Raw genomic sequence first — 10223 nt, 5'->3', positions numbered from 1 at the left:
AAATAAAAAATTAAAATTAAAAAAATCACTCATGTTATCTAAAGAAAAGAGTATTAAAACAAATTATCTTAAGACAAATAAACACTCTTAAAAAAGGTTGTATTTTCTATCATTTTCTCCTTCAAAGAAACACAAACCAGTTCACTATCTTTTAATAACTTAAGACTACTGTAATCTAAAAACTTTAGAATACATGACACACGTCTTAGCTATCAAAGGTACCATTTAGATTTCACATATTAAACAGCTACAGTACAGCCTACAATGGCACAAGTACACCTAATACGTAAATATTAATTCATCATTTAGATGGTCAAAAGTCAGAAGGAACTGAATGGTTTGCAAGGTACTTTGACTTACATGTGGTCACTAAAATCCAGTAAGTAATTCAAAGTATAGTAATATAATCGCAGGCAATTAAAGGCTCAAATATCACTCTAAAATTGAAGACATGAAAATAAAGACTGAAAACTTTGTGGTTCTCTATCTTTCATTCACATGGCTAGATATCAGAACTTTACTGTGGAAAATATAGTTATTAAATATGGTTTCCCCAGAAAACAATGAAGCTGCAGAAAGTACAAAAGGTGTCAAGATCCATAGTTTGCTTCATCAAATGCTTTTCTAGCTCGTTTCAGTTCTTCATTCATAGTAAACAAGTCTTTAACCCTAGCAAACTTTCTTCGGTCCTTTCAAATCAAGAAGACGATATCTTCAACTTGTACCCGACCTTGTCTTCCAATTGACATTGCCTTGTGAGTCATTTCAGTGATGAACTCTATGACAAGGTCTTCAAGAATATCTACTGACTCAGTATAAGGATTCTGATCATCCCCAAACCCATACATCATACACCGTAATTCTTTAGAAAAAAGTCTCTTTCTTTTACCCTGTCCACCTTCTGCACCTCCTCCAATTTCTTCATTTTCTTCCTCAAAGGTGGGGTCTTCTTTTTCACCTGCCATCCCAGCAGCCAGCCACCTCCAGGGCGCACCCGCCTCCCACGGAGCTGCTATTGCACACTTAAAAGGCTCCAGTGTAGTGTAAGCATAACTTTTATATGCCCTGAGAAACCAAAAAATTTGTGTGACCCACTTTATTGCGATACTCACTTTATAGCAATGGTCTGGAACCCAACCCGCAACATCTCTGAGGTGTGCCTATACACTTACATAACAAATACTTATACACACAGTTACATATTCCCCCACGTGTGTGCACATGTAAATGCATACCTGTGCATGCATTCATACGTGGACATATCAACATGCACGCACACACAAACTTATACACGTATACATGTACACATACATACACAAACACACATTCACACACGTGCATGTGCCTATACAACCCCCTGAGACCAAGCCTTGTTCAGAGGGTCTCCTGCCTTGATGAGACCTCAGAAACAGACCTCACTGGCCCAGGGAGAGTCCCCCCCTTCTCCCCTGATAGCCTGAGCTTTCTGATCCCCCCACACTGGAAGCCACCACTCGGCGAGGTGGGGGTGGCCAGGTGCCCTGGGACAAGATAGGAGGTGATAAGCAGCCACCTGGCAGAAGCAATCTCCGCTGGGCCCAGCTTTCCCCAGGAAGCCCCCAGCTCTCTGGGGAAACAGCTCTGCTATGGGAGGAGGAAGGCCCAGTTTGGTGACCAGCTGTGTCACCCTGGTGGCATTCTTGGGTAGCCCCCAAGAATGGCAGGTAGCCCCCTGCCCAGCCCCCCTCCCCCAGGTTGCTGTGAGGATTAGCTGGGAGGCTGTAGGTGGGAAGGCTTGGCAAACTGTGAAGTGCCTGCAAACACAAGGCCACTCTGTGGTTCTGCCATGGCTGGGAGGTGCCTGGGGATCCAGCTGTTTGCCCCCTTCTCCCTGCTCCCCTGGGAGCCACCATCACTCCCCAGTCCCTCCCTTCCTTCCCACAGAGGCCTCTGCTCCCCTCCCCCCACTTCCCAGCAGAAGGGCTGGAGCCAGACACTGAGATAAGGGGCTTGTTTTCTAAGGGCCTGGAATTCGGTGGAGATTGAGGGTCAGGGCCAGAGGGCACTGGCGCTGGGGGGTGGGGGTGGGCGGGGTTAGGGCATAGTGAGCCTTTCCTTGGGGCCCCAGACCCTATGGGGACTTGCAGTTTCCACCCTTTCGGGATGGCCCTGCAGGCACAGGGGGAGAGGTGGAGAGCTCCAGTTGTTGGGCTCCGTCTCCACCCCTGCTCCCTTCTCTTTCAGGGCCTCAAGCGTTCCAGCTGCCTCCTACCCCAATCCTTTGCCCATGCTGTTCTCTCTGCCCAGAACACTCTCCCCTCTGCCTTTGTCTGATTAACATCTTAATGTCTTCAAAGCTCAGCCCAATCACTGCTTCCTCCAGGAAGCCTGCCCTGATGCCTCAGCCAGGCCCAATGCAGCTTTTCGCAGCGCCAACAGGCAGCATCCTGTCCCCATCCCGAGGACCTGACCTCCAAGGGCAGGCTGCTTTGCTCTCCTTTATCCCCAGACCCAACCCGGAGCAGACATATGGCAAAAGTCCGATGAAGGCCAGTGTCTGAGAGTCCTCTTTGCTGAGGGGTGCCCTGATCAGAGCTGTGGGTGCCTCTTCTGGTGACCTTCAGCCCCTCAGGACCGACTTCCTCCCGTGAGGAAGAGACATCTGTGGCCCACACTCTGGGAAGGGGAGCTGCGGAGTGGGGCTGGGCACTCAGATTGAGGCCTGTCCTCCCGGGGTGAGGGAAGGTCACCCTGCAGGAGGCCCAGCCCAGGCTGAGTCAGGCTGCACCCCACAGCAGCATGAAGCCCCAGCGCCCTGACTGTGACCAGTAACCACCATAAAGCAGCAGCAGTAAGAGAGCAAACACTCATACACAGTACTTACTACCAGCCAGGCACCAGGGTCAGCATGCAAAACCTTAAGTCATCAAATCCTCAACAGCGCATTTTGCATTTAAGGAGACTGAGGCACGGAGAAGTTAATTGACTTGTCCAAAGCCACATACCTGGTAAGTTGGGACTTGAGTCAGTCGGGTCCTTTTACCACTACCTCGCATGGCCCTGGGTGGAGGCAGCCCACCCGTCAAAGGCCGGTGGTATGGAGGAGGGGGCTCTCCGTGCACCCCTCTAATTCCGCCTCCATCTGAAGTCGGACGCTCATATGGGTTGCACCATCTTTGTTTCCCTCTGCCTGGCACCTAGACAATGCCTGACACCAGTGGGTGCTCAATAAATCTGTATAGAAAAAAGTAGATAATGGGAAGCTACTTTTTAGGGGCAACGTAACACAGTGGTTCAGAGTTGGACGCTCCTCGCCAAGTTCATTAGCTCTGTGCGTCTCAGCTTCCCTATCTATAAAACGGGATGAAAAGAGTACTTGTCTCCTAAGAACTGTTGAGAGGCTTTACTGCTTTAACACTTGTAAAGTGCCTGGGACAGTGCGGGGCACACGGTAAGAGGCACATGAGCGTCTGCTCTATAAAAACTTGCCTGGTCTCGGTTTCTTCTTGGGTAAGCAGAACCCTTCCTCTCCCTCATCCCTGGTTCGCGCGTCGCAGACCGCGACGAAGGTCGAACTACAACTCCCAGCACGCCGCGGGGGCCCTCTCCCGGACTTGCGCGGTGCCGGCCGTGACGAAGGCCGAACTACAACTCCCAGCATGCCGCGGGGCCGTCCCGCCAGCTCAGGTCGGCCGCGGCCGAAGTTCGGGAAGTCCTGCCGCTCGGATCCCGCCGCTCCCGGTCGCGCTCGCCGGGGAGGGTCGGGGCGGGGGAGCCGAGCGCTGCCCCCGCCATGCTCCGCAGACTGGCCCGGGCTGCGGCCCAGCAGCAGGGGGCCCTCTGGGCGCGGGGATCTGGGAGCCAGGCGGGGATCCCGACGCACGTGGTGGACCTGCGCAGCGACACGGTTACCAAGCCCGGGCCGGCCATGAGGCGCGCCATGGCCGAGGCGGTTGTGGGGGACGACGACTACGGCGAGGACCCCACCGTCCGCGGTGAGCCCGGCGTGCAGGCCGGGGCCGGGGGTCCTCGCGGCGACCCCAGTGCGCTGTCCGTGGTGCTGGCGGGAGAGGTGGCCCGGGACTCGGGGTGGCGGCTCAGCTGAAGGCTAGGCATTGCGCTTGGCGTCCTTGTGGCTCAGTCTGACGCATCACTCGAGAGCCTGTTAGAAATGTAGATTCTCGGGTCCCACACCGGACCTCCTGAGCCAGAATCTGCAGGTTAAAACAGGATCGCCGGGTGATTTGTGTGCTCATTAAAGTGTGGCCCCACTGCCCAATGAGATGGGTGTTATCTCATCTTGCAGAGGAGGGCTCTGAGCAGCTGAGCCAGGCACTCAAGTTGCCATACCTAGTAAATGGCAAAACAGGACTTGAACCCAGGTCTTCTCACTCTAGAACCGTTAGCTATTGTCCTGCACCCACCACCTTCCCACATGAAGGCAAAGAGAAAACCCATCTAGAAAAGGGGATTCTCCACAGGCTGCACGCCCCCCCACCCCAGGAGGGGGTTCTAAAAACCTAGGGACTGTTTTCAAGATGGTGACTGGTGCCACCACCCTGGGTTGAGAGTTGCTGCCTTAGTGAGCCATTGCTATTGCTGGAGTGTGTACAACCGTCAGCTGTGCCAGGGGCAAGCCTGAGGGTTACCACTTGAGCCCTGAGGGGCTGGATGTGGGGTCAGGCGGTGATGGGGCTGATCATGCATCCAGCAGACACCCACTTCTGCCTGGAACTTCAAAGATGCTGACCCACTGCTCAGCAGGCAGCCTGATGCATAGTCACTCCCACTGAGGTGAGGGAGGTGGTGGGGTTAACGTGCATCCTCAGAGAGTGCCTTGGGGACTGGCAGGTGGGGACACGGGACTCACAGGAAATGGGGACTTTGTGGAGGAACCTCTTAAAAGATGAGTGAAGTGCTCCACCCCCAACCCTGGGCAGGGAAGGGAGTGCTGGCTCACCGGGCAGAGGAACTGCAGAAGCAGAAGCATAGTGGTGCAAAAGGTGTTTGGGATACGGATGGGGAATGGGGCTGGAGTGGGTGTGTAGGAGAGCATTCCTGTCCCTGGAGAGGAGGCAGAAGGCAGATCCCACCAGTCTTGAAGGTCACGGCAAAGGCTTCATACTGTATGCCACAGGCAGAGGGGAGCCACAGTGAGCTTTAAAGCAGGAGCCGGAAGCCCCGCCCCCTCCAGCCCCCCAGAGTCTCTTTCTGAGGGCTCCAGTCCTTCTGTTCTGGGAGAGGAAGTCAGCAGAAAAACCGCAGGGCCCCACCTGCAAGGGACTGATGGGAAAGGAAGTGAGACAGGTGTGAGGTCTGGGTGGGACAGGAGGGTTCAAACCACAGAGTTTCAGTGTCGGGGGGAGAACATGGCCCAGGAGGAGGCGGGGCACAGGGGGTCGACTGAGGGGCCCCTGGACCCAGATGTGCAGCCACCAAGACCACAGGCTGCAGCTGGCAGACCAGGGCTGGCGTCCTGCTTGGCTACTCACCACAGCCTTGGGCAAGGTGCCCTCATCCGGACAAAGGGCTCGTGGGGTCAGCAAGGAGAGGAATTTGAAAAGTGCCATTGTTGATGGGGCCACCCCGCCGGGCCCATCCCTTCCCATCTCAGAGCTGCAGGCCACGGCTGCGGAGCTGCTCGGGGTGGAGCGGACCCTGTTTGTGCCCACAAACACCATGGCCAACCTCATCTCTGGTGAGCACGGGGCGACTTCCATTTGCCCTCCAGGCCCTCCCTCCATGCTTCTCCCTTTTGTGCTGGGGGCTGTGACAACTTCAGTGGGGCTCCGAGCCATCTGGAACCTGTAACCACACCCTCCTCTCACCCCTTCCTGCCTGGGGGTCCTGCACTGAACTTTGTGACTTCCCAGCTTGCTGCCACACCTTTGTAAATTGTCCCTTTATCAAATACTCCCGATTCCCAGGGTGCGTGTGCCCTCTGTTTCCTGCTAGGGCCTGACTGATGCCCGTGCCCTGGGCTGCTTATCCCGCAAAGAGCAGCATCATGGCTGGCCTCCCCACGCAGGAGATACCCTGCAGGTGGGCTGCAGGGCACAGGGGTGTAGGGTGTGCAGCGCCCAATGATCCACAGGGTCACCGTCTTAGACTTGTGGACTTAGTGGGATGGTTTTCCAGCACATGGCAGGAAGGTGTCTTGAAGGGGTGCTCTTTCCTAATTGGCATAAGGCACTTGGGAGCTAGCTGTGGCCTTGGGGGTCAGTCCGGCTGAGCTAGTTGGGGACAGATGGGCCCCATGGGACTCGGTGCCAACACTGTCCCCCACCCCATCTACCTTAGTGATGTGTCACTGCCAGCGCCGGGGCTCCCAGCTCCTCCTTGGGCAGGAATGCCACCTCCACGTCTATGAGCAGGGCGGGGTGGCTCAGGTAAGGACCCAGAACCTCTCACCTGGGGCCAGCACAGGATGCTCAGCACTTGTGGAGAGAACCTGCCTCCCAGGCACCAAGTTGGGACCTACAGAGGGAGAAATGGTGGCCTCTCCAGGGAAGGCAGTAAGGAGAGCCATTCCCAGATTGACCACACAGTGGCAGGCTCGGCTCAGGCCAGCCGGTTTGCTGGCTGTGCTTGGCACCCTGCTGCCCCCTAGTGGGAACCCAGAGCAGTGGGCACTCAGGGAGGAGGGACCGCAACCTCTCAAGCAAACATGGTGCCTTCGGTCCTCCCCCACCCTTAGAGCTGGGATGTCTATGCCCACGTCCACAGCACAGGGGGAAGGCTCCACGGCGCAGAGCTGGGGAGGAGCAGACAGGACAGGGGTAGGAGGTGCTGCTGGACCCCTGGACCTTATCCTCTGCACGCCCACGCCTGCAGATCGCTGGGGTGCACTCCCACCCCCTCCCAGACCTGCCCCATGGCACCCTGGACCTGGCTGAGCTGGAGAGGCTGGTCACACGGAGCCTTGGGAGCCGCTACCACCCAGTCTGTGAGCTCATCTGCCTGGAGAACACCCACAGCAGCTCAGGGGGCCGGGTCCTCCCCATCGAATACCTACGCCAGGTAGGCCTGGCCCCGCCACTGTGCCCCCACCACTAGCCAGCTGCTGGTTTTCTGTCCCTCAGGCCCCTCTCCTGGGGTTTAGTCCCCTCTGATACCTGCCTGGGTGCCCATCAGTGGCCAGAACTGCTGTGGGAGACATGGGTGCGGTTCTAGGCACAGATGCAAAGGGAATTATTGCCCCAGTGCCCAAGCTTTCCTCCAAAGAGCAAAGACCCAGTCCTCAGGGAGGCGAGTCCCCAAGCGGCACCACCTTGGTCTGGTCTTAGGGCCAGGATGCGAAGGCTGGGCTCTGCTGCTCTCCCCTGCGAGAACTTGAGCGCTAACTAACCCTCCAGACCTATTCCTCACCTGGGAAACGGGACTGAGGGCATCCTTCCAGTAGGGCTGTGGCGAGGCTTAGGTAAGATGAGGCATTCATCGCTTGGCCCGCAGTGAGCCCGCCATAAACAGGAGATAAAACCCTTATCATCGACCCCCTTTCACAGAGGACAGCCTCAGGCTCAGGCCCAGAGTGACTGCTCGGGTTCCAGATGGCCAAGCTTGTCACCAACCAGCTCTCCCGACTCAAACCCCTCATGCTTCCAAGCCCAGTGACCCTCCAGTGATCTTCTGGAGACCCATCCTCCCTCCGCCCCTCCCCCCAGCCTGGCCCTCTGACCCCTCCTGCCTCTCACCCCCAGGTGCACCTGCTGGCCCGGAGCTATGGGGTCCGGGTTCACCTGGATGGGGCCCGGCTGATGAACGCCGCGGTGGCTCTGTGCGTGCCCCCCGCCCGCATCGTGGAGCACTGCGATTCTGTGTCTCTCTGTTTCTCCAAGGTAGGGAAGCCGCTGGGCCGCCCCCGACACGGGCGGGTAGAGGTGCCCACCGCAAGAGACCGAGCTGGGTCCCCAAGCTCCTATGTTGGCAGCCGCTCACGCTGGGCCCCTCTAACCCCCTCCCCTGATGAGGCCACAGTGTCGCCCATCCCTGTCCCTTTTGCCCCCTCCAGAGCCCCGAGGACAGAGATGCACACCCATGGGCAGGCAGGCAGGACTCTCCTCTCTTCCCCCAGGGCCTCGGCGCACCAGTGGGGGCCCTGGTTGGGGGACCCAAGGACTTCACTGAAGAAGCCTGGCGCCTCCGGAAAGCCCTGGGTGGGGGGATGCACCAGGCGGGGGTGCTGGCCGCAGCTGCCCTGGTGGGACTGACTGACGCTGAGGAGGTGCTGCTGAAGGACCACCAGAACGCCCAGAGGTTTGCCAAAGGTGCCTGGACACCCCCCACTTCCCTTTGGTCCCAGGGGTGTGCCTTGGGGGTCCCCTGTAGCAGGGCCCAAACCCCCAGCAGGTGTGCATCCCTCCAACTCTAGAAGGTGAAAGTTAGCCGCTGAGCCAGCAGGGGTGGGACCCAGGTGGTCTGTGCTTTACCAGACCACAACCTGTGCAGGGCCTAGACCAGTAGGCACCCAGTGGGTGTCAGTAATTTTCTGCAGGATCCAGCAGAATGTAGCCTTTAACTTGGGTTGAGTCCTCACAACAACCCCACGATGTCCCCACTTTACAGATGAGGAAACCTAGACCCCAAGAGGTTAACGGATTTGTCCAAGGTCACGGAGCTGAAAAGTAGCAGAGCCAAGCCTGCCCATGTTAGGACTAAGACTCCCTCTTTTCCTCCCACTACGGTTGGGCTGCCCTCTGCCTTTCCTGGGGTGACACGGCTGGAGTGGTAGGGATAGTGGTGGGGTACTGGGGTCGGGCTCCACTTACCACAGGACCTGGGCTCAGGGCTCCAGGAACTGGCATCCCCTGTCTGCTCCGTGGATCTCACCACCGTGGAGACGAACATGGTGATGGTGAGGGTGGATGGGCTGCCGCCCAAGGAGCTGTGCCAGCGCCTGCAGACCGTGAGCGCTGACGAGGTGGCCCAGACTGGCCACGCGGTGCGTGTACTGCTGCTTCCCTGGACGGAGCGGTCAGTGCGAGCCGTGTGGCACCGCGACGTCTCTGCGCAGGACACCGAGCTGGCGCTGGGGAAGTGGGCGTTCGTGCTGAGGGCCCTGGGGATGGGGTGACGGACCCTGTGCCCTGGCTGGGATGGAGGGAGGCGGGGAGTGGAGGTGTCCCCGGGGGGCGGGTGGGAGAAGAGGCAGTGAAACGACACCCCTGTCATCCGCTGGTCTCCTTGGACCCCTTCACTTCCATGACACATGGGGCGAGGCCTTCTACATGTTCATCCAGCAAACCTCGCGTGCCCGTGTCCGGGACAGGGGCCCAAGCATGCAGGGACAGGTGGGACCCCATGGCTCCCCCAGCACAGCCCAGGAGGCAGCCACGTGGCTCATGAGAGCATCTTGGGGACCTGCAGGAGGAAGCGTGAGAGGACACAGAAATGGACACTGGTATTGGGTGGCCTGGTAGGGGGCTGGGGCTTTACCTTGCAGTCATCTAATCCGTATTTACCTTTTTAAACAATAAAATTTTTTTGCTTATGAAATAATATGTCATTGCTGCACATAATTTGGGACAGGATCTCCTTTCCAGCAACTCCTGGGGTAATTTAATTTAGGCAGACTCAGTGGTTAAGACCACCCTCCTGCTGAAGTTAACGAGAAGACCTGGACAAAATATATATTTAAAAACCACCTAAGAATAACCACTGTTAATATTTTTGCATATTTCATTCTGGATATATACGTATGTATGTATATACGTGAATCTGTGAATGTGTGTGCAGATTTTTTTAAATAGGGGAGACAGGCCATCACATCAGTGCTTTAGAAAGCCCTTAGTAGGAATCACAGGAGGAGGACTAGCTTTGTGAGGGTAGAGGATGACTTCAGTTTAAGAGTGTTGTTTTAGCCCCGGTGCACAAGTAGTGAGAAGTGGGCGGAAGCGTAGGCATGGTGCTCAGGAGAGGGCCCGGGCTGGAGGCATGATGGTGAACGTGAGCGACGCGAGGAGGGAAGGCATCTGGCGGGCCAAAGAGGCCTGAAGCTGAGGGCCCTCCTTCTTTGCCTCCCTCATTTTTTAAAAAACATTTATTTATTTATTTATATTGTTTTGCCACACTGCACGGCACGTGGGTTCTTAGTTCCCTGACCAGGGATCGAACCCGGGCCCCCTGCAGTGGAAGTGCAGAGTCTTAACCACTGAACCACCAGGGAAGTCCCTGCCTCCTTCCCTTAGAAGAATCTAGATCTACGTATACTCTGGGAGATGCAGCTTCTGGGGTTCCCCAAGGCC

The 10223-nt window shown here is 56.7% G+C and overlaps 1 protein-coding gene, 1 non-coding gene and 1 pseudogene across 2 annotated transcripts; 1 reads left to right on the top strand and 2 right to left on the bottom strand.

The window, feature by feature from the left end:
- Positions 1-590: 590 nt before the first annotated feature.
- LOC118887002 lies at positions 591-994 on the bottom strand (annotated as a pseudogene).
- A 2668-nt stretch (positions 995-3662) lies between these two features.
- LOC118887488 (probable low-specificity L-threonine aldolase 2) lies at positions 3663-9469 on the top strand. Its single transcript, XM_036838339.1, has 7 exons — positions 3663-3974; positions 5594-5677; positions 6280-6368; positions 6814-6999; positions 7680-7817; positions 8054-8246; positions 8766-9469. Exons 1-7 carry the CDS (start codon positions 3773-3775, stop codon positions 9050-9052), a joined length of 1179 nt encoding a protein of 392 aa, XP_036694234.1. The 5' UTR covers positions 3663-3772; the 3' UTR covers positions 9053-9469.
- A 602-nt stretch (positions 9470-10071) lies between these two features.
- TRNAG-UCC lies at positions 10072-10144 on the bottom strand. Its single transcript has one exon. It is a non-coding gene; the product is annotated as a tRNA-Gly (tRNA).
- Between the last annotated feature and the right edge of the window lie 79 nt (positions 10145-10223).

Source organism: Balaenoptera musculus, chromosome 20 (genome assembly GCF_009873245.2).
Source record: "Balaenoptera musculus isolate JJ_BM4_2016_0621 chromosome 20, mBalMus1.pri.v3, whole genome shotgun sequence".
Lineage (NCBI taxonomy): Eukaryota > Metazoa > Chordata > Mammalia > Artiodactyla > Balaenopteridae > Balaenoptera > Balaenoptera musculus.
This window is presented reverse-complemented; position numbering and strand designations above follow the sequence as displayed.

Excerpts from the sequence above, each read along its gene's own strand:
- LOC118887488 (XM_036838339.1), top strand. The coding sequence starts at position 3,773 with ATGCTCCGCAGACTGGCCCGGGCTGCGGCCCAGCAGCAGGGGGCCCTC. Across the intron at positions 3,975-5,593 it reads CGAGGACCCCACCGTCCGCG|AGCTGCAGGCCACGGCTGCG; the intron begins GTGAGCCCGGCG and ends TTCCCATCTCAG. Across the intron at positions 6,369-6,813 it reads AGCAGGGCGGGGTGGCTCAG|ATCGCTGGGGTGCACTCCCA; the intron begins GTAAGGACCCAG and ends CCACGCCTGCAG.